The sequence below is a fragment of the Streptopelia decaocto genome (genome assembly GCF_964273445.1).
Source record: "Streptopelia decaocto genome assembly, chromosome: 1".
In the NCBI taxonomy this organism is placed as follows: Eukaryota; Metazoa; Chordata; class Aves; order Columbiformes; family Columbidae; genus Streptopelia; species Streptopelia decaocto.
Window position 1 is genome coordinate 82,781,409 of NC_138663.1, and position 25,862 is coordinate 82,807,270.

At 38.6% G+C, this 25,862-nt stretch overlaps 1 protein-coding gene across 7 annotated transcripts in view; it reads left to right on the forward strand.

Annotated features, from left to right (window-relative positions):
* Positions 1-25,862, forward strand: part of TULP3 (TUB like protein 3) — a 33,155-nt gene that overhangs the window by 4,686 nt on the left and 2,607 nt on the right. For 2 of the 7 annotated variants that reach the window (XM_082073513.1, XM_082073514.1), the window contains exons 2-11: positions 6,264-6,507; positions 7,210-7,261; positions 13,226-13,388; positions 15,303-15,479; positions 17,316-17,452; positions 19,943-20,140; positions 20,636-20,748; positions 21,138-21,252; positions 23,147-23,245; positions 25,388-25,559. In XM_082073513.1, the coding sequence (XP_081929639.1) occupies positions 7,229-7,261; positions 13,226-13,388; positions 15,303-15,479; positions 17,316-17,452; positions 19,943-20,140; positions 20,636-20,748; positions 21,138-21,252; positions 23,147-23,245; positions 25,388-25,559 (1,207 nt within the window). In that variant the 5' untranslated portion in view covers positions 6,264-6,507; positions 7,210-7,228. The other 5 variants (XM_082073510.1, XM_082073508.1, XM_082073509.1 and 2 more) reach the window with 4 other exon arrangements.

Consider the following 25,862-nt stretch of genomic DNA (forward strand, 5'->3'; position numbering starts at 1 on the left):
ATAGAAAGCTGGTGTTCTGCTTATGGAATAAAGTCTCTTTTCTTTAACGGAAACCTAAGCTTCATTAAATTCATATGAATTGACGTGATTTTGGAAGCACAGCATTCTGCAATTGTATTGGTGGTTAAGAGCTGAAAATCTATGTTGTGAATTTGTATCTTCCCTGTTAGTGTCAAGATCACTGGGAGTCACCAGCTCTGGCAGGAGATTCCTTGTCTCCCTTTTCTTACAATTACATAATGTAACAAAACCCCAGTTTAAAAGCCCTTGTTTGGCTACACACATTAAGATAAGCTTATGTGCATATTCCTATGGTTGTCTTCCTCTGCGCCACCCTCCAAGCATCCATGATGGCTTTAGTGGTTAATGGTCTGTGTGAATTTTTGGCTTCTCTTTGCCTTTCTTCCAGGAAAAGAAGACTCTCTTCACCTTAGGGATGCTGTAACAAATTACTTGAGACTTTTGTGGCTAAGGAAAACAAGGATCTACTTTCTGCTCTCGCAGGATAGTAGGGAATGTTTTGTTTGCATTCTTCTTTATAGTCCAGACGGAAGTTTTACTAGCTTCTGTCCAGAGAGTGCTGCTTTATTTTAATCACTCTGTTCCCTTGTTCCAGGTAGGAGGAGCTAGTCTTTTATACTTGGTGAGTCAGTTTTTCAATGGTGTATGAAACACTAAGCAGTACAGTAGTAAAATATTTCTGAACTCAGAATTTAAACTTTTCATGATGCTTGTTGCATTTTCTTGTAACAGCCTGTATTCTCTATTGTCATCTAGTTTGTTCTCTCAGACTCAGGCTCTAAACTATCTCCATTTACCTTGTGATCTCCAGAATCTGAATAGACAGAAACACAGAATCATGGAGGTTGAAAGGGGCTTCTTGAGACCATCTGGTCCAACCCCGCTGCTCAAGCTGGGTCAGCTGCAGTAGGCTGCACAGGATGTTGTCCAGTCAGGATTTGAATGTCTCCAAAGATGGAGACTCCACAGTCTCCCTGGGCAACCTGTTCCAGTGTTTGACCACTCTCTCAGTAGGAGTTTTTTCTTGCATTTGGATAGAACTTCATGTGGTTTAGTTTGCGCCTATTGCCTCTTGTCCTGTCAGCTGGCACCTCTGGTTTCATCTCCTTTACACCTTCCCATCAGGTATTTATACACATTTATATACGATTTTTATATTTTTATGTATGTATATACATCACCCCTGAGCCTTCTTTTTTCCAGGCCGAACCATCTCACCTCATATGAAATGTACTCCAGTCCTTTAATTATTTTTATGACCCTTTGATGGACTTGCTCCACAATGTCCATATCTTTCTTGTGCTGAGGAGCCCAGAACTGGACACAGCACTTCATGTGTGGCTTTGCCAGTGCTGAGCAGAGAGTTAGGGTCACGTCCCTCGACCTTCTGGGAGTGCTTTCCCTAAAGCAGTCCAGGATGCTGTTAGCCACCTTTGCCTTGAGGGTGCATTTCTGGCTCAAGGTCAACTTGTCCACGAAGACAGTATCAATCAATTTCTAGAAAAGGAATCTTATCAAATTGCATATGTTTTATTCTTTGTTTCACCATAATTCAACTTTTCTCCCATAGACCCTTCATTTTTTAATCTTCTCTTACTTTACTATCAGTTTCCTGTTTAGTTCACCTGACAATCTCCTGCCAAATAAATTCTTCCTATTTCAAGGCGTGTTGGTGTAGATATGTAATAGTGCAGAGCATTTGTGAGATGATATTATACTGGGTTTTGTGATTCCATAGATACCATTTTGAAACTGAAGATTCTTCTGAGTGGTTGTTTCATCTTGCCTACACCGTTTCATTTTACATTAAAGAATCACTGGAGCAAGTGCTTTAAAGAAAAGAGACATTTGTGTCTCCTTTACTGATAAATACTCTTTTCTGCATTAACTTAGATGCAGTCAGTCAGTACTAGACTGCAACATTATTTACCGAGTTACATTTGGCATGTGAACAGTCACCCCAAAAGAGACACATTTTCAAGGGAACTCCTTTAGGCCAAATGTAGCGTGTTCTTGCCGGGCTGTTTTAACCTCAACAGCCTGTTACTTTTAGGTACACTTCACTTACTATTAGGGCATTATACATATAATGTATGGTGTCCCAGTCTAAGGAGAGGGCTCCAGTTTACAGACCGCTGCTCCGAGAAGACCACTCAAAGGGGGTTTTATAGTCTGGTCAGATCTGGCTGTGGGCATTACAGCATAGTCCAGAAACTTCGCAGCTACTCTGGGCACCTTCTTTGTTAACGACCCTATCAGTTGACTAAGGGTCCTTAACAGGACGCTGTCAATTGGCTGAGGGTCCCGCCCCTCCTGCCCCACCAGCTAGTGGAGGTGAACTGACCCTGCCTTGGGGTAAGGGAGGATGTGACTATCAGCACTTTGGTACCACCCTAGGTGTGTATGTGGGGACAGGCACAGTGGGGGCAAAAAAGGTACTAAAGAGCTAACTGCGCCATTGAAGGCTCTGAATCTCAGGGGGATGTGCAACTGCCACACCATATTTAAAATCTGTCTTTCCAGTGAATTCTGGATCATGCAGAACATTTTCTCTCTACAGGCTGCTCTTCCTGTGCCTTTTCTTGCTTCCTCTCCTTGTGGCCTCTTGCTCACAGCTGCAAACAGTCAATTCCTTGCAAAACTAACCATAGTAAAGGCAACATTTTATTTGCCTCTTTAGAGCTTCAACAGTCACTGTAGAAAGGGGACTTAATTGGTCCCTTGATATAACTTTTAAGAAGAATGCTCAGCTCTCCCATCAGGGATAACCATACCTGAAATCTGAAAGAAATCACAGCCTTACTCCCTGACAGCAGTTTTTAGCATAATAATAATCAATCTTGACTAAAACCTGTTGTTTTCTATTGAAATCCACAGCTCCGTGATGTATCCCAATGGTTAATTAGTCACAGTGTTAAATAAAATTTTTATTTGCAATCAGAATTTGTTTAGCTTCAGTTACATATGACTGGATTTTGTTTTCTTTTCCTCTCTCATCAATAGTCATTTGTGGCCTCAAATCCATGGAATGCAGTGGAGTGTACTCATTATTTTTCTTCTGAATAAACTGTAGGATGCATTTGAATCTTGCTAAGAGGTAAATTTTCCAGGTCTTAGTCAATTTGTTCAGCTTTCTGTTGAACGCTCTTGAGTTCTTCAGAATCCTTTCCCATGTGGGACTTCAGACAAAATTCCAAGACCATTTTCAGGCTGGTAGATTGCTTTCTTGCCCTATTTTCTACATTCTTCTGCTTTAATATCATGGTATTTCATTATTCTCAGAGTTGCTTTATTCCACTAGTTTGTATTTGGCTGATTCAATGATAATTATTGCCAAGTGCTTAGAATATAACTTTTTTTTGTTTTAAGTATAATATATTCAGGAACACAGAGAAGTTGCAATGAAAACAAGAGTGTTAACTCTGCCTATCCACATGTATGCTTTACAACATAGTTTATAATTCCAGAATTGCAGTGTGTTATTGAAAAATAATATGTGCATTTTGAAAGAACTATGTGCCTTTTTTACATGAATGAAAATAAGCTGCATAAAAATTAAGCCTTAATGGCACATATGAGTGGCGCTGTTCCATAACTTGTGTGTTATCTCTTCATTGTGTTTAGTTTGATATTCTGAAAATGGTTAGGAAAGATCCAATAAGCATATCTATAATAAATCTGTCATTAATGTTCTATTCCAACACTAATTTCTGCTTATGATATGAAAAGAAGGCTAATTCTAATTTCAGCAGGAATTTGAGGTGATATCAGTTGAAAATGAAATGTTTTGCTTCATGTTGGACTACGTTGAATGTGAAAATGGATCTGTGAGGAGGAATGGATCTGCGAACCTCTTTATGTCTTGCTGTCTTTTCCCACATTCAGACGTACTGTTGTATCTTCTCAGTTGCAGTTGAGTGCTTTTGTTAAATAGTTGCTTTCCTACTCTCATCTTTATTCTGTATCCTGGATAATCGTTAGTTTTCATTTCTGTGTTACATTCTGGGTACTTTTTCCTTCCTCTGTGACATGTGTCCATTACCCATCATGCAGCTTTAGTAGGAGAGCCAGTGGATTCTGGTAAATGTAGTTGAGGTGTTGGTGGGCAGTGTCTTCTGTAGTCTGCTCCACTGCAGTGGCTGGGAAGAGGAAGGTCGCAATAGGCTACTTGAATATTTTCAGTTCTTATTTATCAAAGGTAAACGGGCAACTGGTTTAGTGGTTGCGTTTTTTTTTCTGTTTTGAACTGTGGTATTGTATCTGTGAAAATGCTGCTTATTCTTCCTGTTCCTACTGGAATCCCTCTTACTGTGCATAAACCCTTAAAACAGAAAAGCACAGCGAAGAGCACAGTGGTTTTGTGTGGGTATGTTGGAAGAGCATGTAGATATACTGGTCTGTGTAGTTAGTCGATCTGAAAGGATGTGTGAAGCCTACAGCTGTATTAGCACACTACTTGCATTCCTGAGCAGTGAGTGAACTGTAGGAGTGACTCTGGCACAGCCATTTCCTGTATAGTCTTTAACAACACCAACCCTGCTGTGGTGGGTATAAAAAGTTTGAAGTGTGTTCATGTGCTGGAAGCTCTCTTTTGTCTAGTTATTATGTTACACTTTCATGATGACCAAGTGCTGGAAGGAAGGTTGCAGGAAGAGTAGGTAAAAATGGTGTAATTTTTTTTAAGCTACTATTTAAAGTGCCATGGTGCTTATGGCTTTGTTTCTTTTTATTTTGCTCCTTGTATGAATCCTTGCACTTTATAATGGCAAGTGATGGCTGCTTTCATTTTGCAGCCTGCTACAAGGTGATTGTGAAAGAGAACAGTATTGTTATCTTTTGCTTTACCAAGCTCTGTGATGTGTTAGAATCTTATGTGTTTCAAACATGTCTGAGTCTCAGTTTAGCAGCTGGTGGTAAGGCATCATTTAGTTTGCATTATAGTCCTGTTCCAACAGTCTTCAGACCTGTCTTTGATGTGCTGTAACTTTATTCCAGTGTGGGTAGGAAATAAATTAAAAATATGAAGGAAATAATTTTCATTGAGGTTTTCCATAAGGCACATATGTCAGTCATAAAATATTAGCATTTTGCCATCTTCCAGGTAAAAAGGAAAACCTGGAAGCTTATTTCCAAAAGTTGTGGTGTTTTTATTGCTTTTTATTTTCTGAAGAAGAGACTAATTTTTGGGATGCATTTTCTTTTAGGAAAAGCAACAAAACCTCAGACAGTAGCTTGTATCTACACAGGACACCTTTGTAGTTCTTTTTAATTATATAAGAATGTGTCCATAACTCTGAGAGCTACATAGATTGCTTTATAACAAACTCTTGTCTACAGTTAACAAATGTCATCTATTTCTTAAGTCAGCAGGCATATGAAAAGGAATATTCCCCTCCCCCTGCCTTTTTTTTTTTTTTTCTTTTTTTTTTTGTCATGAATATTTTACCTGGAGCTTTCAGGCATTTTTCAGACTGCCAAAGATGGCCTTTTCCATTGCCTATGCTTTAAATAAAAAGCATGTCACATTTTAAATTTATGTTGAAGTTTCACATGACAACTAAAGTATATCTTGCTGCACTGAACTGAAAAGGTGTGTCTCTGCATGTTTCTTTCTTAAATTGTGGATGTTTGCAGGTGGAGACAAGTGTATAACTCTTGCAGTGGGGACATGCAACAGCTCTCCCTTCTTCTTCAAGAAAAGCATTCATTCTTCCAGGCCCTCCATTACCTTTGAATCCAAGGTGCTACGTATTACTGGTTTATGTGAGGAATAACGTCAGTTTTTAGAAGCAAAGTGTTTTCAAGGTCCTAGACCTGTTATGTGACAATACTTGAAATATATTAGAAAAAAATTCTAGAAATAAGGAAAACGGCAAAGTAAAAAAACAGGCCAGTGGTAACTTGCTGTAAAATAGCATTAGTTGGCAATAAGCACCAATTTTAGAGTATATACACTGTTTTATGTCTGTGTATAAAACTTTTGTTCTGCACATTTAAGCCTTCAGGAACAAGGGCCTGTGCTGGCTAACGTAGTCTGTCTGTAAGGACCTCTAGACTGTCATCTGCCTGTCTGGAAGCTGAGTCAAATGTGGATTTACTAGGGATTAATGGGATTCTGAGCCCTTTCTCCGCTCATTAGCTCTCTGCGCTGTGATCAAATTTCCATGGCATATGTGTTGCAGAAACACCACCCCACCTTTCTCCCTATTTCTCACCATCTCTTTTTTTTTTTTCCTTGTTAGGGTTATATATTCAGCACTGTCTGCCAGCTGGTGACTTCACATCATTGGACATTTCTGCATACCTAAACCAGATGGAGAATTTCCTGTTTAAGCTGAATTTTTGGCTAGCCTTCCTTTTCTACATGATATCAATAAAATATTTAATGTTTGTCTGTCTCTCATATTAAATATTTTCTTCCTGATGCTTTCTAACTTCCAGAGAGGTCTTTGTCAAAGCTGCGTAGGGGGAAACTGCACAACTGTGGTAGACAGAATATGTGCGTGCTTGTTAATTAATCTTTTCCCTTTGTAGGGTTAACTGCTCTAAATTGCACTTTACATAATAATTCATGATTGTGCAAAAGGAAATGGGAAGTCTATATGCAACACAACTTAGAACAAAAAAGTGAGTCCTTATGAAAGTTATCTATAAAACACTTAAGTAGTGAAATAATTATTTTTTTCATCTGTAGAAATTAATGAGGTGTTGCAAATACAGATTCAGGTATTAAAAATAGTTCTGGGAAGTCAGGCAGGAGGGGGAAATGGTGCAGGTTTGATTCCAAGACAAAACCTAAAATTCTGAGTTAATTTGGAATTGAGTATTTTATGAAGAAGCAGGGATTTTACTGAATTGGTTTGAACTTTGCTAAGCCTTTGGATAGAAATTGTCTCATAGCCCACCTCGAGAGTGGCTCATATTCCATCTGCCAGTAATTAAGCCTTTTTTTACTTACAGAATGTTTTCAAAACAGTTTACTAAGAAGTTTAAACTACAGTTTGGTCCTATTTATGACAGAATGTGAAGTATGTTTTCTTTTTAACTTGGTCTTCTTGTGGGATAGAAGTTATGTCTTACAGTTGTTTTAAAATCTTGATGGTGAAGTTGTAGTCTGTGAATAACCTGTGCTCTTGCAATGCAAACAATTTACAAGCAGTAATTATTTTGTTTCTTTCCCTTTCTCAGAATCTTTGAGGATGAAAGCATGAAACTACGACAGCTGAAACTAGAGAATCAGGTAAGTGATAGTGCTGAAGCTGGTAAAAATAAATATATGAAAACAAAAATTAGCCATCTAGAGACTTGAGAAATCAGAATCCTAGAGTGGTTTGGGTTGGAAGGGACTTTAAAGACCATCTAGTTCTTACCCCCTGCCATGGGCAGGGACACCTTTCACTAGACCAGGTGGATCAGAGCCACATCCAACCTGGCCTTGAACACTTCCAAGGGATGGGGCATTCACAGCTTCTTTGGTCAGCCTGTTCTTGTGCTTCACCACTTTCATATAGGGGTGAAGTGCTAAAAATGCTTGGTCTAAAGATTACAAATAAGAACTCATTGCTAATGTTTTTCTTAAAGATTTTCATGGCTTTCATTAGTTCAAGTGAACCTTGCTGTGGCTTGTAGGCTTGATTTCTTTGATACATTTATTTTTCATACATCCTATTCATTTCATTCAGATGGAGTCACCACAACGCAAGAATGAATCAAAAGAAAGGAAGGCTGCAGGGGATCAAACATTTTAATCCTAAAAGAAAGTTTCACTGAGTTATAGAAAGTCCTCCTTAACACTACTGCTGAGCAAGATTTCCATCATATTTTGACTTTTTTTTTGTTTGTTTCCTATAAAGAAAACATCTACAGCACAGCATTTGTCAAATATGAGGTTATAGTTCTCAGTTTTTAAAGCACTGTTTGCTGGATCACCATGTTCTTCAAAGCAATGAAGTGTCCATCCTTAATATTCTTCCTCTATAAAATCTTAAATGCTTATAAATAGATCAGAAGATGTGAGATTATTGTGATTCTGTAGCTGGCCATTTTCCACGGACTACAGATCATTGTCTTGCATTACATTAATCTCTGTTCAAATTAAAGTATGTTTTTTAGAAGAGCTCTCTCTCTCAGAGCTGAGGATCTTTAAATCCAGACATAAGAGTCTTCAGGGGACTGTTGTGGAAAATAACCTTCTTTACGAGAATTTGTTATTTCTAGTCTGAGTTTGCTTAGCTTTGGCTTCAGCCAGTGGAGTTATTACCAGCTTCATCTGTGTATATGTAGGCATTTCATCTTCACAGAAAGGGCTGTCAGGCATTGGAACAGGCCGCCCAGGGAAGTGGTGGAGTCACCATCCCTGGAGGTGTTTAAAAGGCGTATAGACAAGGTTCTTAGGGACATGGTTTAGTGCTAGAGTTGGGTTAGATTATAGTTGGACTTGATGATCCTGAGGGTCTCTTCCAAACGAAATGACTCTATGATTCTATCTTTGGTCATATTTATAATCCTTTTACTTGTAGGCGATCCAGCAACAGTAGTTCTTTTGTTTTGGGGTTTTGGTTTTTTGTTTTGTTTGTTTGTTTGTTTTAAAAAGGCAAGCAGCATTAGTTCAAGTAGTCAGTAAAAGAGCATTTAGTGCCAAATGCTACTCAGTAGAAGTTCCAAACCTGATGATGGTCTGACTGCTTGGTGATGAACTTTAGTGTCTGTTTGAGGACTGTTGTCTTGGGTCATAAGCTGGTAGTAATCACTGGCTCCTAGTGCTAGACACTGTGGTCAATGTGTGCATAGTTTCAGACCTTGTCATAGGGATGCATTACTGTTTCACCAAAAAAAAAGCTGCTGGGCTGGGTGGCATTTCCTTGGAGCAACTGTCAATTGAATCATGAAGAGCTGAGTTCAGAGAATCTATACCCTTTTGCAATTTTGTTTCAGGCTCTCTTGGATTTGGTTAAGATTGCAATCACCTGCAAAGCCAACAGCTAGAAAATGTCAGTAAAATATATTTTAACACCACGACCTCTCCTTGCAAATGAGATTCCTTGAGAAATGCTAACAGTCTCTAATTTAGAATTGCATATTTAGGTTTGAATATTACCTTTGAAAGTCTGTTTTTAACCTTTACATGAATAGTACCACGCCACCTGAAGAAACAGAGGTCAGGAGGAGATCACTGTTGGACATGATGGACTCATTGCTGGTGGCAGCTGATGCCTTGCTTGACTAATTTGTCCTAAACATTTACAGGAATCAGAATAAAAAATGCAAAAAGTTTTAATCCAGCAGGATTATGTTTAGAACATCTGACCATAGAGAGAATTTGCCACAGCAAAGGCACATGCCTGTCATCCATTTTTCTTGATAGGTTTGGAAACCATGTAATTGCAGTTAAATAGTATTTATAATAATGCATAGCATTAAGTTCCATCTGTGGGTCAGCTCTGCCTATCAGGATGTTTTTTCTAGACTACTGTCTTTTCTTTGAGGAGACAGTGTGTGACTGCTCAGGCAGTGCTTACTTTCCCAACAGTAGAAGGTGTTTTCCTGTCTTTGGAGGCACCTGCAGCTCAAAGTGCACTGCTGCTGTCTCTCTGTGAGTGGAGGGCATGAAGCTGAAGGCATAATTCTGGTAAGGTACCTGGTAAGGTACTTACTTACTCTTGACATGAAATTTTGTTAATGCCATCATCACTAGTACAGTCACTACTGCCTCAGCATTAACTAAGGAGGAGCTGGAAGAGGGGAGAAGATGTTTCATAGCTAGAATCTGTCCTGCATGGTCTAGTAAGGTAGGACCCTGCCAAATAATAAGTAGAATGGCATTGCAACTTCAAGGGTGGAGTAGTTGGAACCTTCTCGTATACCGTCTTCCTGTTCATCACGGTTGTAGAAAGAATACTAAAATAGTTGTCTTGAAAGTCTACTATGATATATTCATCTGACATATTGGGCTTCTTAGCTTGTTGGAAGCTCATTAGAACTGTAGTTGGTATTTTATGATCTTTTAATCATCCTGTATTCTGATGTTATGTTTTTCTGTGGTGCAAAGAAAATGTTTCTGAAAGTATTGAATACATGGAGTTCACAAAATCCTGAACAAATCATTATAATCTGTATCTATTATTTATTTAACAGGTTATGTGTACTGGTTCATGAAGTAGTTAAATTTTTTGTTGTAATGTTATATGAATTTTTACTGTAACACAGAGCTGGAGGACAAAGTGTTAGTAGCTAGTTAGTAGACAAAATTAAAATTGCCATTTTTTGACTCATCTTAGTGGAATAAGTCTGAGAATACATAGTACTGAATGTAAGGCTGCTCTGCCACCTTATGTAGAGAAAATGAACTGCTACTATCCTGTCAGCAGGCTTGTAGATTTTTTTCTACCTCATTAAGCACAGTAGTAGAGAGAAGCCTTTTTAAAACAAATTAAATTACTGTCAGGTTTTGTAACGTAGATTATCCTGAAGTTCCTGCAAGAAGGTCAGTCGCATCTACCAGCAATAAAGTATGTGTTTCAGTATAAACCAATATGATCCCATTGGATTGGTGAGTCCTAGAAACTCTTTGATGAAACAGAATGTAGTATAATAAGAAAGAAAAATTTAGACTGGTGACCCGTGAAATGTTTAAAAAACTCATCTAATAGAATAATCAGTTAATCCTGAAAGTTATTACATCTTATAGTGATCTCAAATTCACTTTCCCGTTCTAGCAGTAGCTGTGTACTTTCTTAATGCCTTTAGGATGTCTGGTGGTTTGGTTTTTTTTTTTCATGTCTATCTATTTGTTAGGTAGTTGCCTTGGCAAAAAGTTTTCTCAAGCCCCTATTCTGAGTATAATGTTTTGATTCTTGTTTTCCCTCTGTACTTTTATTTAAACTATTAGAGATTTATAAACTCTCACTTTTTTTTTTTTTTCACTTTTGCCCAGCATTAATTAAAAAAAATCAAACAAACAACAAAAACCAATGTAAATTCTTTTGGAGGGTCTGACTACCTTTCTAGAAAACAAATTTTATTTGTAACTAGTGTTTGCTAAGAATTTGACTTCTACTGCTTATTTTTATTTTCTTCTTCTAGAGCAATGTGATAATCTCTTTGGAAATCTATGTAATTTTTGACCTGCAGGACAATCCTTGCAAAAAATCCTGCAGCAACAAACACTACATGTATTGTAGTCCAGTCTTCAAAGTGTAATCATGACCTTAAATAGAAAATGTTGTTTTGTTTTCGTGGCTGGTTGCTTGCTTGCTTTTTAGCTCCGTGCTCAAAAAGCAGAAAGAATAAAGGACCAATGGCTGAGTTGTGTGCGAACTTCTTCAAGGAGAAGTGGCCTGAGAAACTAACCTCGCTTAAGACAAAAAGCTTAATAGGAGAGGAAAGAACCAACAAGAGAGAGAAAAAAGCATAATAGGAGAGGAAAGAGTTCCAAAGATGTCTGTATCTCAAGTGGATTGAATTGTTGGTATGGTTTATCTCATGGGCCCTTGGAGACTGAAAATAAATGTGATGGATAAAGGGTTTCTGTCATCAAGAATGACTTTCAGGGGTGTTCAGGTGCCTAAGAAGCAGGCATGGATAAACTGCATCTATGGCAAGGCACATGCATGTTGTTTCCATAGTGGTGCATTACAGAATATTAGAATATGTTTTTTCCTTCTTCTTCATGCATCACCTTAACTTTTCAGGATTAAGTGTGGCTGTCTTTAAAATGGTGCAATGTCCCCATTTGCCTTGATTTAAGTTGTTTCTGTTCTCATTTAGTAGGAGATCATAAGCATCAAATGTATTTGTATCTTGGAAAAACTGTTTTATTTTTTAACATTTTGATTTACTGTTCATTCCTTTTAATCTGGAATTAGATGGACAATTTTTGCAATGTAGATAAATTTTCCTTTTACTGGATCAGTCCTATAATATTTTAATGACTGCATTTTTTTTCCCTCAAAGTCTTATCTCTCAACATCAGTTTTTGGAAACTATTTGTTTTCAGTTCTCCCCATAAGATGATAGCTTTAGAGATAGAAGCCTTTTCCTTTCCAAGTCCTGACTTGCTTTTGCTGCATTGTAACAGCATTTTTAACTGCAGTGGCAGTATAAACCCTGATTAAGGATTTTTAGAAATGTTATGCTAGTATAGTAAAAGACTTAATTGCCATGTAATGCATAGGGCAAGGGCTCTCATTTTTACTTAGCATTTACAGATAGTCTTGAAGATAATTCTCTTAATACAAAGTTACCTTAATTGTACAAAACAGGGAGGAAAAATTATACATTCCCTGTATGCACAGGAAGTTGCCCTAAAGGACAGAATGTTTAGTCCAATCATAACTTCAGTGGAAAGACCAAAGAGTCCTCATGACCTGTTTTGCCCACTCTATCAGCTTAAGTAAGTAGGATGCATGGAGTAATTAAAATTGCATGACCATGCTGTATCTTATAACATTTACTTTGTGAAATGTTTCATATTGAATTATAAATGACCGCTGAATTTGTCTATTTATATTAAGGATTGCTGCAGTTAGACTGGATGAAAGGAGTTTAAATTATCTGCTGGTGGTCTCAGAATAGATCAGAAAATACAAACATATCATTCTCATCACCCATCAACCATTGATGAAGAATCAAAGGCAATGTCTCACTCCAAAGACACAGTGATATCTCTGTCTAGGATTTTTGTAAGATATTACAAGGGTATTTCAGGTTTATTGGAGATCCTGACTGATCAGTGGCATGTAATTGCCAATTGCTGAGGCATGGTTTCTGCCTCTCTGGATCATAGAATCATAGAATGTCCTGAGTTGGAAGGGACCCACAAGGATCATCAAGTCCAACTCCTATCCCTGCATATGACAACCCCAAAATTCACACCATGTGTCTGAGAGCATTGTCCAATCACTTCTTGAACACTGTCAGGCTTGGGGCTGTGACTACCTCCCTGGAGAGCATGTTCCAGTGCTCCAGCACCCTCTGGGTGAAGAACCTTTTCCTAATGTCCAACCTGAACCTCCCTGGCACATCTTCCTGTCATTCCCTGAGATCCTATCATTAATCGCCAGAAAGAAGAGATCAGCACCTGCCCCTCCTCCTCCCCTTGTGAGGAAATGGTAGGTGGCCATGAGGTCTCTCCTCAGTCTACTCCAGGCTGAACAAACCTAGTGGTTACTCATCCTTATTTCATGTTTTTTCTTACTCTCTCAAGAGAGCTCTTCTAGAGAAGAAGCAGAGGAAGAAACGTCTTGATCCCTTGATGGTACAGCCAAATCCTGAGGCAAAGCTGTGTAGGTCAAAGCCCAAAGGGCGTGAGGAGCAGACTCCTTTAGTAGAAAGTCCTACACCTTTCCACAGTGAAGTTATGTTGCATGGTAAGTAATCAACTGGTTACCAACGATGTTCCTCAAAATTGCAGTGCATTTTATGTCACAGATGGGTACCTACATTGTTGTGACAGTGGTCAAGTGATAAACAACATTCATTACACACCTTTGTATGTACAGAAGTAGCATTGTAGTACAGTATGGTTGAGCAACACTGAACTGTAAAAGCAAACAAAAGCATTAACCTGGATTTTGTGACAGCTGAGAATGTATCTTCATGTGCCTCCCTTGTGTTAGGCTAAGAAAAACTGTAGAAATGGGTTAGGAACTTCTATAAAGGCAGGGAGATAAAAATCTGAAGCAAGATAGTCTTCTGAAGCTGTAGGGTAAAGAAAAGGGAACTAGCAACTGCCTGTACTTTCCTTCACTGTGTCGTGGTATATATCTCAAGACTGCATATGACTGAATGATGAAGTAGACAAGAGCAAAACAAAAGTCTTATGAATACCAAATTAGGTTCTTGCTGGTTTTTACCTCATCTATTGTTTTCTGTGGGCTTCAGGGAGACAACTGAAACATCACAAGCTGTAGTGGTCTAGAAAGCCACAAGCACAAAGGTGGTATCGAAGGCAATAACTCAGTGGCCTCAAAACACTACAGTAAAATAGTGACCATTCTGTTAGGAGTGAAAAGAAATGCAGTAGTGACAGCCTTAAAACTTGCATGTCGCAGGATGGGAAAAAGAACAGCAATGAAATGCCTATATTCCAGTGGAAACATCAGGAAGTAGTTTATCAGAGTCAGGATCCCATCAGCCCATCAAGAAAGTAACAGGAAACATCCTAAGGCTTAGAGATGTGTGTTATCGCAGGATGTTATAATAACACCACTATATTAATAGGGAATTAAAGCGTAGAGTAGAATTTTAACAGCCCAAACAAAACAGCAATACCTGATTGGAAGGTCACATTTGGAACTATGTTATCCCCTGCCTTTTGAATGCTTTTCTTGTTCTCCAGATGTCTTTCATGATCATAGGATGGGGAGGAGTGTGGTGATGTGGATGGTATCATTTATATGTTTAAAATCAGGTGGGAGAAAGCCTCTGTTGAAAGACACTTTTAAGTGGAAAAGAGAGTGATTGATATAACTTCTGAGTTAGGAAACTTCAGTAGTACTGAAACTACAAGAAAGAAAAATGAGAACTGCTTCCTCACTAGCTTCCGTAGAACTTCAGTAGTAACAAATCCTGTTAAAAAGTGGTAACAGCAGTAAACATGTCAGAAATCTGATGACTAGATAAAGCAGTAAAGTTTTAGGAAAGAAAGCAGTGGGAAAGCAAGAAATCCAAAGCTGGAACTACATTTACATATTGTGCACTACACAAACATGTATTAAGTATTATGCCAGCCCCTGACATCAAGACATCTTCACCAATTACAAAGTGCAGTGCACAGCTGTGTTGCATGATTAAACATGAAAACTTCATTTCTACCAAAAAGATAGAGGGCATACATTTACTGTTTTTCTGCCTGTGGGTTTAGATATTTTTATCAAATTGATTTGTGATGTTCACTGTAGAGCACTCACTTATTGGCACAGGAGTAAACAAGGAACCTGAAGGAAAAGAAAATAGAGTAGTTTCCCATAAATAAGTTGAAAGATATCAAGGTGCATGACAAATACAACTAGTTTAAATTGCTTAAGGCCTTGTGAAACGGTAGATACAATCACTATATTTATAAATGGAGAAACTGATGCCTGATATGTTTAAGGTAATAGGTGGTCTATACCAGAATCAGGCCTGACTCCTCCTAAGTCTTCTGGCAAAACCTGAACAAGTATATATCAATACTTTAAAGGGATGCTTGAGCAAAGAAAATGAAAAGCAGAACCATCCTGGAATGTGTCTTTAGCCATAAAAAAATAGACTTTAGTATTCCATTTCCTTTTGACCGGCAGGCATTGATGGACCGGCTGCCTTCCTGAAATCAGAAGTGCAAGATTTGGATACCAAGCTCCAAAATCTCTGTGCTGGATCTTCCAAAACAGAAGACAATGCAGATCAGGAAGATTATGGAGGGGCTCTAACAGACACATCAGGCAAGCCAGATCTGCAAGAAATCTTACAGAAACGAGGTAACATATTATAAGGACAAAGGTCTTTTTCGGGGCTTTTCTACTTCTTATGTTTTTTTTCAGTAGCATTAGAAAAACTAGAAAATATGAGGAGTCATGAAACAAGTATCTGGATATTACTTTTAAATGCAGAGCTAGTAGAATCTATAGCATGTGGAAATGCAGAATTGCAGTTCCTTCTTCTGATATTAATTGGAACATACCAATTACATTTTAAAGGTTTATCAATGTGCTGTATAATTTCTGACCTTTCCAAAGAGCTGGTGACAAAATGCTATGCTTCACATTTTCTAACATTTGCCATGTTTTTATTCCAGATATATTATATCTGGATACGATGCTTGAATATTTTCACAACAGCAGAACCCTCTGTAGCCAGTAAATGCCGTAATTTAACTGTTTAGGATACTAACAGGATAGGTGTTTTTCCTGAGTCAGAAGCTTTTGCAATCAACAGTTTTAGAGTTTTGTATTCAGTAATTGTTTCCCATTGAGTAGTTTCCCAGTGGAGTGTCCATCTCTGTCTGCCAAGTACTTAATCTTGCTGCCAGTGCCACAGGAAACTTTTTTTTGTTGCATGCAGCCTAAGCACCTTGCAACAAAATAATGGCTACTGTTTAATAAGGTACATGGCTTGCTTTTCTTTTGCAGAGCCTGTCTTCCAGAATGTTTCCAGTATACTTTATGTGTTAAGGTACTACCATATATAGAAGGATGGAAATACTTCCATTCGTTTGTGAGATGCAACAGCTGCTTACCTATGGATAGCAACATTATCCAAGAGTTAGTTAAGGAAGCAAGAGAAAAATATACAGAAACTTCAGGGGAAATTAGTGGAGGTAGAATATAAACAGTGAATTTTAATATTGGCTGGAGTACTAGGGTTAATGCCTTTCCTCTTTCTGGCAGGTTGTTAAAGCTATATTTTTCTGTTTGATCTGAGTCAAAGAACTTCCAGCAATGCCCCTTCTATGCAGTGCCATGTGGGAGTACTGTTTTAATATTGGCTCTCAGAAATTAATTCAGCTTAGCAGGCTGTGTTCATTTGCTATAATGCTTAATGTCCTTTTCCATTCTACAACCAAATTAAAGAATGGGATCGCAGAACCAAATTATGCAGTTTCAAGCGGAAGGGAACACCAAACAGTGATGTCTACAGCAGATATTTTTAAAAATGTCTTTATCTTATTTAGTTATATACCCACAGTCATCTCTACATAACTGTGCTGAGGTTTAACCTTAAATAAATGAGTATTGGAGCTACTCACGTGCACTTCTATTTTAAAAATCAAATCATTAGTAGTATTCATGAGACCCAAGTTATTGCTACCGATGTGAAACTAGGAGGGGCCCTTACTGCAAAATTATCATACTCCATTTCAGTGTGTATAAGACTAAGAGGAAATGGTAAAGGATGTAAACTCTGTAGAGTCCAACTTACGGCATAGGTGTTAGCATATTGATCTGGATTTTATTTTTTTGTTCTTAAGACATGGAGGGCTTTTTGTGTGAAAATAGGCAAAATTAATTCAATGACAGGATACACTAAGCAGTATGGTATATCTTGTAATATCATGTAAAGTATGTATTAATAAAAACCTGACATCTGCTTAATCATCTGCACAGTGACAGCTGCCCAATGGCACCAGGGGATTGAATTACAAGGCCCAGGAAGCAATATGTAGCACATTAAGAAAATCAGCAGTTGAAACAACAGAAATGAATTAAAAGAGCAAGAGTTGAATGGCTTTGCAAGAGTAATATATGAATTAGTGATCCCATGAACTCATGACACCTTCTTCCAGAGGTTAACTGTTTGATCCTGCATTCTGACAGGAATTTCAGGCAGTCTGAATTTTGATGAGGAGGACACAGAAGAAGAAGAAGAAGAAGCTGGTAAGAGACCAGCATCTCATTCTCCGTATCCTGAATCTGAGAGGCCTAGTTCTGCAACCAGCGAGAAATCTTTTGCAGTAAGTGTATAAAAATACATTTCTGATAATGGCTGGGCACATGCTTGATTTTAGTACTAACCCCTTAAGCAGTGAGTTAAAAAAAGTAGTAGTTACAACTACAGTAGCTAGTTTATTAATCCTTGAAGGCAGAAGAAGGTCATGACTGTCAGGTTATCTGACTGAGAGGGCCTTTGAGTTAAATACAAAGACCTAGTAATGACCAAAAGAACAACGGTGGGTGGAGGAAGCCAAGTAGCCTGATCAGTGAAGGTGGGAACATAATCAGCTGCTCTTATGACCCTCAAAGGAGACAGATTAGGCCATTTTCTCTGGTGTAAAATCCACCAAGATGACTAACAGAAACTGAAATGCCATGCAAACTTAGGAGAGTTAACTGCCTGAAGATTTGTAGCATTTATTGTGGGATGCAAGGAGGACCAGAATTTTGGGATGAAACAGAGAATTCTGGGATTGGACAAAACTTTTTATAGGGTGTTTAGGGGAAGGGACTCAAGAGGGACAAGAAGGAGGTCAAGGTGGATCAGAGTGATAGCATGGGAAAATAGGGAGTAAAGGGGTTAAAAAGTACTTGATGCATGTAAACAGCTGCAAGACAGTATGGTTGTGTGGCCAAGCCTTGTGCCTGATTACTGCAGCATATCCTACCATCTTCTAAAACTCTTGTTCTAACTATTTCCTGTGTTAATGTGTTCATGTGTGTGTGTGAGATACATACACATATATACTGACAAACTATATGGTGGACTATGTGAGTTGGAAGAGACCAGCATCAGGAACACCCAGGATCTGAGGTAGTGACCAGATAAAAGGGCATAGGGTTTGGGCATGAATGCTGGACAGCCTTAAAAGTCCATGCTACTATTCAGAATACCTGTCTGAGTATATTTTTGAGGTGATTGGGTGTGTTGTGCTACATTAGTGGGTGGGGAGTACAAGAGGTCTGGCTGTTAGGTATTTGGGAGACTGGGCTATGGGTGTCAACTGCTGGAGATGCAGTGTAGGGGGTGCTGGAGGTGGGGAGGGTTGAGACCCACTAGTGAATTTCAAGTCTGTGTGAATCTCTCTGTATTCATTCATACTTCCTACTAAGTGTACCTGGGAATGGGGATAAACCAGCAACCCCATCTTCAAGTTCCAGTAATGGAGGAATCTCCTGGGCTCTACAGTCCCAAAGATTCAGCTACCTCTAAGAAAAAAATACTTTGATGATGCATACCAAATTTCCATTAGTATTACAGTTCCTTTGGTGACCATAGCTTGTATCCTGACTGTATGCATTGTTTTAAGGTTCTTCCAGCATTTAGTTGAGGTGGTTCCACCATCAGCGTACTCTGTTTCTGCTACTCTTCTGAACCAATGTAATCTCAGTGCTCATTTCAGTCATAAAAATCCCAGCCTGTCTTACTGCAGCATCTACCAGTCCAGTTTATCATTGTGCTGTTTTGACTGAAAATGTGGTCATTTTCTTTGTGCAGTTAGAAACCTTCCTTTTTCATAGCTAGCATGCTCATTATTTGGCCCTGGTTTGAGAACAAGCAGATAACACCCCAGCACAGAGTTAATGTTTTTAATTGCTCTGGTCTGAGAGCCAAGGACATTCTGAGTGCTCTGCCCACAGGTGTGAGGCATCAAGGAAGGGAGGGCAGAGATGGGGCAGAGCTTGACTGACATCCAGACTGCTCAATGAGAGTATTCCATCCCATTAGCGTCATGCTTCAGATTTAAGAGTGGGGCCTTCTGGTTTCTCACACTCCTCTGCTCTTCTGCTTTTCTCTCTTTCTCTGGGGGTAGCTAGAGAAGTTTGGTTGGGGCGTTTAGCTCAGCCTTTTGCCATCCTGCAGAGGGCTCTGGGCTTTTCTTTTTCCTCTTTTCTCTCTCCGGGATCGGCTGTGGAACCAGGTGCTGTTTCCTGGGACTCACTGCTCAGCGTGTTTGTGAGGAATAGCCTTGAGTATCTTTTATTTCTTTATATATATATATGTATTTACTAGTAGTGTATTAGTATTTTGTTATTGTATTAAACTGTGTTTATCTCAATCCAAGCTTCTCCCTTCCCTTTTGATTCTCTCCCTTATTGGGGGAGGAGATGAGTGAGTGGCTATTGTGGTTTTATTGCTAGCTCCAGTTAAACAATGACAATCGTGCTGCCTATTTCCTACAGTGCTTGAAGCTCTAAAAGCAGAGAGGCTCTTTGCTTAGAATATTTCCAGTATCTCATAATATTTTTCCCTTCTTAGCAATTCACTCATGCCTGGTTAATGGGTACTTTTTCTCCCCACCCCCTGGAGGGCTAGTCTTTCCTCAGAGTTAAAGTGACTTTCAGCCACTTTCTGGAGGGAAACACGTGTGGCCTTTCATTTAACCTCCCTTTCCCAAATACCTTCTTGAGACACGACATCTTCTGTTTTAACAGACCTTTCTTTTCTTTGGGAATACCAGAACCTTGGATCTGATATTAATTTGCTAATATGATGGTTCTTCCCACAGGAAACAGGTGCTTCCTGTAGTCCATCCACTCAGACAGATGTACAGCTGGGAGAAGTAGAGAACTTGGAGAATTTTGCATTATGCCCTGCACCCCGTGGTATTACAGTCAAGTGTCGAATCACTAGAGATAAGAAGGGAATGGACCGTGGCCTCTTTCCTACTTATTACATGCATCTGGAAAGAGATGACAACAGAAAGGTATTGGAAACAGCACACAGTTATCTTGGCTATTGTACTGCTACCACAGAACATTTTTGGTGTAAGAGAGAGCTTCTGGTAAAAAAAACACCAGAAGCTTATGAGAGCCAGCATACAGATGAGGACAGCTTATATTTGGCTAAAGCATTAAGCAGGGAATTGATGATGAAAGGATGATGAGGGAATGAAAGATGAAATTTTAAAAGTGTGAAAAAGTCAACGATATAGAAGAGCAGGGAGACTGAGATGCTCCAGAAGAAAAGGGGGGAAGACTAGAAAGGACAGTTGTATTAAATCTAGACTGCTGAGTGAGCTGATTGGAGGAACAGGATTTCAGGGTGTGCACTTGTGGAAGAGATCAAAACTTTGGAGACAGTAATAACAGCACAGAACAAAAAGGACAATGGATGTGGGAAATTGAGAGATAACAGTTTGGATAGCAAAACCTCTGCATTCTTACAAAACTCCGGTCTTGATCAAATTTTGTATTTCCAGACATTCCTTCTTGCAGGGAGAAAACGAAAAAAGAGCAAAACATCCAATTACCTCATATCAGTTGATCCAACTGATTTATCTCGGGAAGGGGAAAGTTTCATTGGAAAACTCAGGTGAGAACCACAGGTGAAAACTACTGACAGGAGAGATAGGATTTTCTTTTTAGTTGAGTTGGGGTTATAAATAGCAATCTGGTATCAATTTAGAAAGAGTGAACTTGCATTGGCCTGCTTAATGAAATCTGTATTCACATGGTTTGGCAGCCTTTCTTCAGTATTACCATTGACTGTGGCAATTCAGAGAAAGAATTCTGGCTTGATGTGTTTCCAGGATAGGTTACAGCCTCAGTTTGATATGGGCACTTGCTCCTTACTGAGCTGGCAATAGGAAGATTCAGATAGCAGAAGGTGTGTGTTTTCACTGTGCTGTACAAATACCTTCAGAAGATGACATAACTTTCCACTGATGCCTCTCTCTTTGTCTTTCCAAAACCTGACATTAGGTCAAACCTCATGGGAACTAAATTTACAGTCTATGACCATGGAGTTAGCCCAGTCAAGGCACAAGGTCTAGTGGAGAAGGCTTATATGAGACAGGAGCTTGCAGCTATTTGTTATGTAAGTAGTGCCTCTCCCCTTTTGCCCCTTCCTTTTTTGCTGCCTGGTTACCAAGGTAACCAGGCCCACAAAATCATACTTCCTGGCAGCCTCCCCCACTTAGCTTTGGAACCAACTGACCAATTTGAACCAGATACAACAAAGGGCAGAGGCCTCAAAGACAAGTTCTTACAAGTTTAATGAAAAAAAAGAGTCAATGCCAGGGGAGAGAGAGAGACACAAACTAACAGCCCAATGACCACCTTACCTGGCCTGTCGTTTGGTGTGTGGCTATTCAGCATATCCTTTGCATAGAGCCAGCCAAAGCATGAACTGCATATTGTCCAGCTGGTATCTGGTGGACACGAAAAAGGCATTGGGAGTACCCTGTGAAGAAAAATTATGTTTTGCAGAACCAAAGGCATTTTGGTGGATAGGAAGAAGCTGGCATTATTTCAGTAGCAGCTGAAAGGTGTTGGTAAGGATATGTTTCCAAGGGAATTCGTGATTCGCTAGCTTTGTCCTGGAGATGTTTTTTTTTTCTAGTCTTGTGCATCACCTCACTCTAGGCTTCAGGGTGAGGAGGCACTTGTGGCAACTCTAGAATTATGTGAGGAATCTCAACATCACATTGTTTCATATTCCAATCTTAAAGTTTGAGTAAAATTTGAGGTTCCTTACAAAATGCTGTCCAGTCAAGTGAAGGATTTTTACTTTTATCACAGGTATAGCAGCAGAAATTTAAAGGCACACTAGCCTACTGAAGCATGATCTAGATTTTTTTTACTGTTGATCTTGGTGCCACTTGGGAAGAAAAATATGTGATAATTCTAGTACTAGCCTGTTTAAAGAAGTATCACTAGATTTGTATTATATACAGTATTCTTCAGTTTTGTACATAACTGTACACAGCAAGGTGTTAAAATTACTACAGCAGATAATATGAAGTCAGCTTTTCAGATTTCTGAACTTTTCTCTACAAGAAGTTTGTAAAGTTTATATATGTATAAAATCAGTACCCTCATTCTCATATATGTCCCTAGATTTTCTGAAGTGAAATAATAGAGGTTGCAATTCCAAAGACCTGTGTGTAAAATGCACTAGCATGTTAGGAGAAGCTATATCACTCCTATCAATCGATTCAGTACTTCAAAAAGATTCTGGGTTTTTAATTGGTCTTTAGGAATTTTAAAGGTTATCATTGACATTGTTACAGAACACTTTAAATGGACCCTTGGATTTTGGTTGACATTATTAAATGGGTGGTTTGAGAATGCCAAGACTTTTTTCCTTTGCTTTTTATACTAAACCCACTTGGAGTAGCATCCTGAAGTACTCTGAAAAAATCTGCTTGTTTTAAGATTGAAGCTTGGACAGATGCTGAATACTTTGCCTTCTGGGTCTGTTCTTAGTCATTTATGAAAGTGTGATTTGAGAGAAAATTGTAGGCATGTTCTTAAACACAAAAACTAGCACCTAAAGAAGAATGTCAGTCATTCTTCAGGAACATTTTAGCCTAAATGCTGATATATAGACTTGGGTCAAAGCTATTTGCCTTTTATCATACTTAACACTTGTTCACTACCAGGATTTTAACATATTTTTGCCTCAGATGCAAAAATTTATGCCTGGAAATTACACTTGTCTGATTTCATTATAAATGTTTCTTTAGGATAACAGATGTGCTCTCAATTAGCTAACAGTATGTATGTCTTTTAATGCAGTTCTCAAAATGGGAGAAAAAGCTCTTCTCAGTCATTAAACACAGTTCTAGTTAGATAACTGCTACTACAGTTGCAGCTAGCACATCTCTAAAGCCAATATAAATGTGGATTCAAGTACAGTTTTGCTGCCATTCCTTCTTTGAGATTGAGTATCCCATTTACTGAAAATAATGTCTTTCCTTGTCTTTCAGGAAACCAATGTGTTAGGATTCAAGGGTCCCAGAAAAATGTCTGTGATCATTCCAGGAATGAATATGAATCATAAGCGAATTCCAATCCATCCACGAAACGTGAGTTATGGAGTTTGGTCATGTTTCAGATTGGAGGAAGAGGTTAAAACTTTCTGGAAGAGGTTTGGGTGTCACTGACAATTAAGGTTTTTAGTGCAGGGTTGTTAATACCCTAGGCTTTAGCGAGTTTCATAGAGAGTAAATACCATGTAGCCTGAAGGTGTTGATCAATTTTTTTTACCTAATTTGTAGCTTTCTGAATAGTGTTGGTATCCTTACTGTCCTTTGGTCAGCAGAAGTATTATTTAGTTAGCTATTGCAATGGCTAGTGTGTGGTGTTGCTGTTGCACCTACAATGCCTCCTCATGAGCAGGACTCTATTATGCTGAGAGCTGGATGAACACAGAACAAACTTGCTTCTCCCAGGAGCTTACATTCTTAGCCAGTATTACAACAGATAGATAATAAATAGATAAGGTGGTATTCTGGTGTAGTAGCAAGAGAGTAAATACATTTTTGATCAGAATGGTAGTCTCTTTGTAGGAATCACAGAAAAGGAGGGTTCTTTAAGGAGAAAGTGGGATGAGGAGAAGGATGGAGTTTTGTGGTGATTATTTAGCGAGGATTTCTCATACATATGGGGAACATTATAGCTAAAAGCTTACAGAACAGTATCTGAAGATATATTAAGGTATATGATTAAAATAACGCAGCTTCCTTAATGTGGGTTTTATGTTTGGTGTGACAGAAGACAAAAAGGCAGGAAAGACAGGTGCAAAATGAAAGACATGGTCAGTGTTTTAAGCTAATAATAGTATTTGTAGACATGTTATGAGTAGATATGAGTAGGACAAGAGTGTATTTGTTGAGTTCAGAGAAAAAAAAATCAAGACGGGAAACTCAGAGTCATGAGAGACTGGAAAACAGGTTTGATTTTGTTGAATGGACAGGAAAATTGTATCTGGAGGTGGTAATTTATTCATCATCTTTCAATTGGCATTGCCATCTCCCTCCTCAGTACAGTAGTGATTCAGTGGCCCTGCCTTTATCTTTCTTCGGTTTTCCCAACTGTTTTGCCAGCAGGCAAGTGTACTGACAGTAGATAAGGCTAAAACACAAAGCAGTTCCGAAAAGTTGGCAAAGCTTTCAGGTTAGGGGTTTGACTCTGTTTTTATCTTCCTTCTCTGCAGTGAAGATTGCCCCTACTTTAAAGGAGGAAAAATTGTATCTAAATGCACTTAGGTGCCAATTCTCAAAGTTCTTTTTACGTTTTTAAAAAAAGTAAATAGGAATAAAAATAAATATATAAACTAACGTTTGAATTGAACTGTAAGTTTTATGTAGGTTATCCTCAAAAGTCCACTATCATATCTATATACAATACTAAAACTATGCCTGTATCAGTCAGACCTCCACAGCAGGTTGTTTTCTGATCATTTTTCCCATTAAATAACTTCAGTTTGGATTATTTTTCTTAAGAGTTTTAGCATATATTATTTAAGTTTGGATTTACTTGTTGCAGAACTTTTAAAATTAAGTCATATGTCATGTGTTTCACTACTGTTTGCAGCTTCTTGTAATTCATTGCATTTGTCAAATGTAATGTGCTGGTTTACCTCCTTTTTGTATCTTTTTGGTTTTACTTTCTCTATTTTTCATATTGTGCATCACTTATTAGACCCAATAGGATGACATTTAACCTACTTATGGCATACTTACAGCCCACTGTAGCCTTTGGACTTTCTACTGAAGCACCCTAGGGCCTGGCACTATGCAGTTAATTGTAGATTATTTTCTTTTGTTACGGAGTTTAGGATATTAGAAATGAAAGGTGGATCCAACAGGATCAGAGAAAGCTTACAAGACTCAGAAAGGATTCCTGCCAGCAGGGTGGCAGTCATCTGTGGCCTGTGAATTGCTCTCTTTCATGTACATACACTTCCTTCTCTTTACTCTTTCTTTTTTTTTTTCTCATGTGAGTGGAAATATGGTGATAGATTGAGTGAAAAGGAATGCTTGGACTGAAAATGCATGAAAGTATCTTCCTGGTACTTGCAGGAAATTTTCAGTAGCACTGAGTTTAAGTGCTGTCATGTTTGATTAAACAGGGAATGACCTTCAAGTGTGCATACACATGAGAGAGGCAGTACTCGAAAGCAGACCCATTCCAATCTGATAAATATATGTATTTATTCTGAACAGGAACATGAGAGTCTGCTATCAAAATGGCAAAGCAAAAATTTAGAGAACCTCATTGAGTTGCACAACAAGGCTCCAGTCTGGAACGATGATACTCAATCCTATGTTTTGAACTTCCATGGGAGAGTCACTCAGGCCTCAGTGAAGAACTTCCAGATTGTCCATGACAATGACCGTAAGAGTCTGGTGGAGAGTGTGGTGGGCTTATTCAAACAGAGAAAACCCAATTTATTTCATAAGGTATTGGAGGAATAGGACATTATTCCTGGAGAAGGGAGAATGGGTGGAGCAATTCAGCTCAGCATTACTGGGGACTTCTTAGCTGTCAAGAAAATGATAAACTCATTTTTCTGAGGTGAGTGCAGACACTGCTGTCAATAGCTGCAGCAAAAGAGGGGGAAAATGTAAGCTTCCTGAAGGGAAAAAAAGAAAAGGATTAATGTGGTACCTTCAGCCCAGAAAGCTTTGGTTCTGAGAA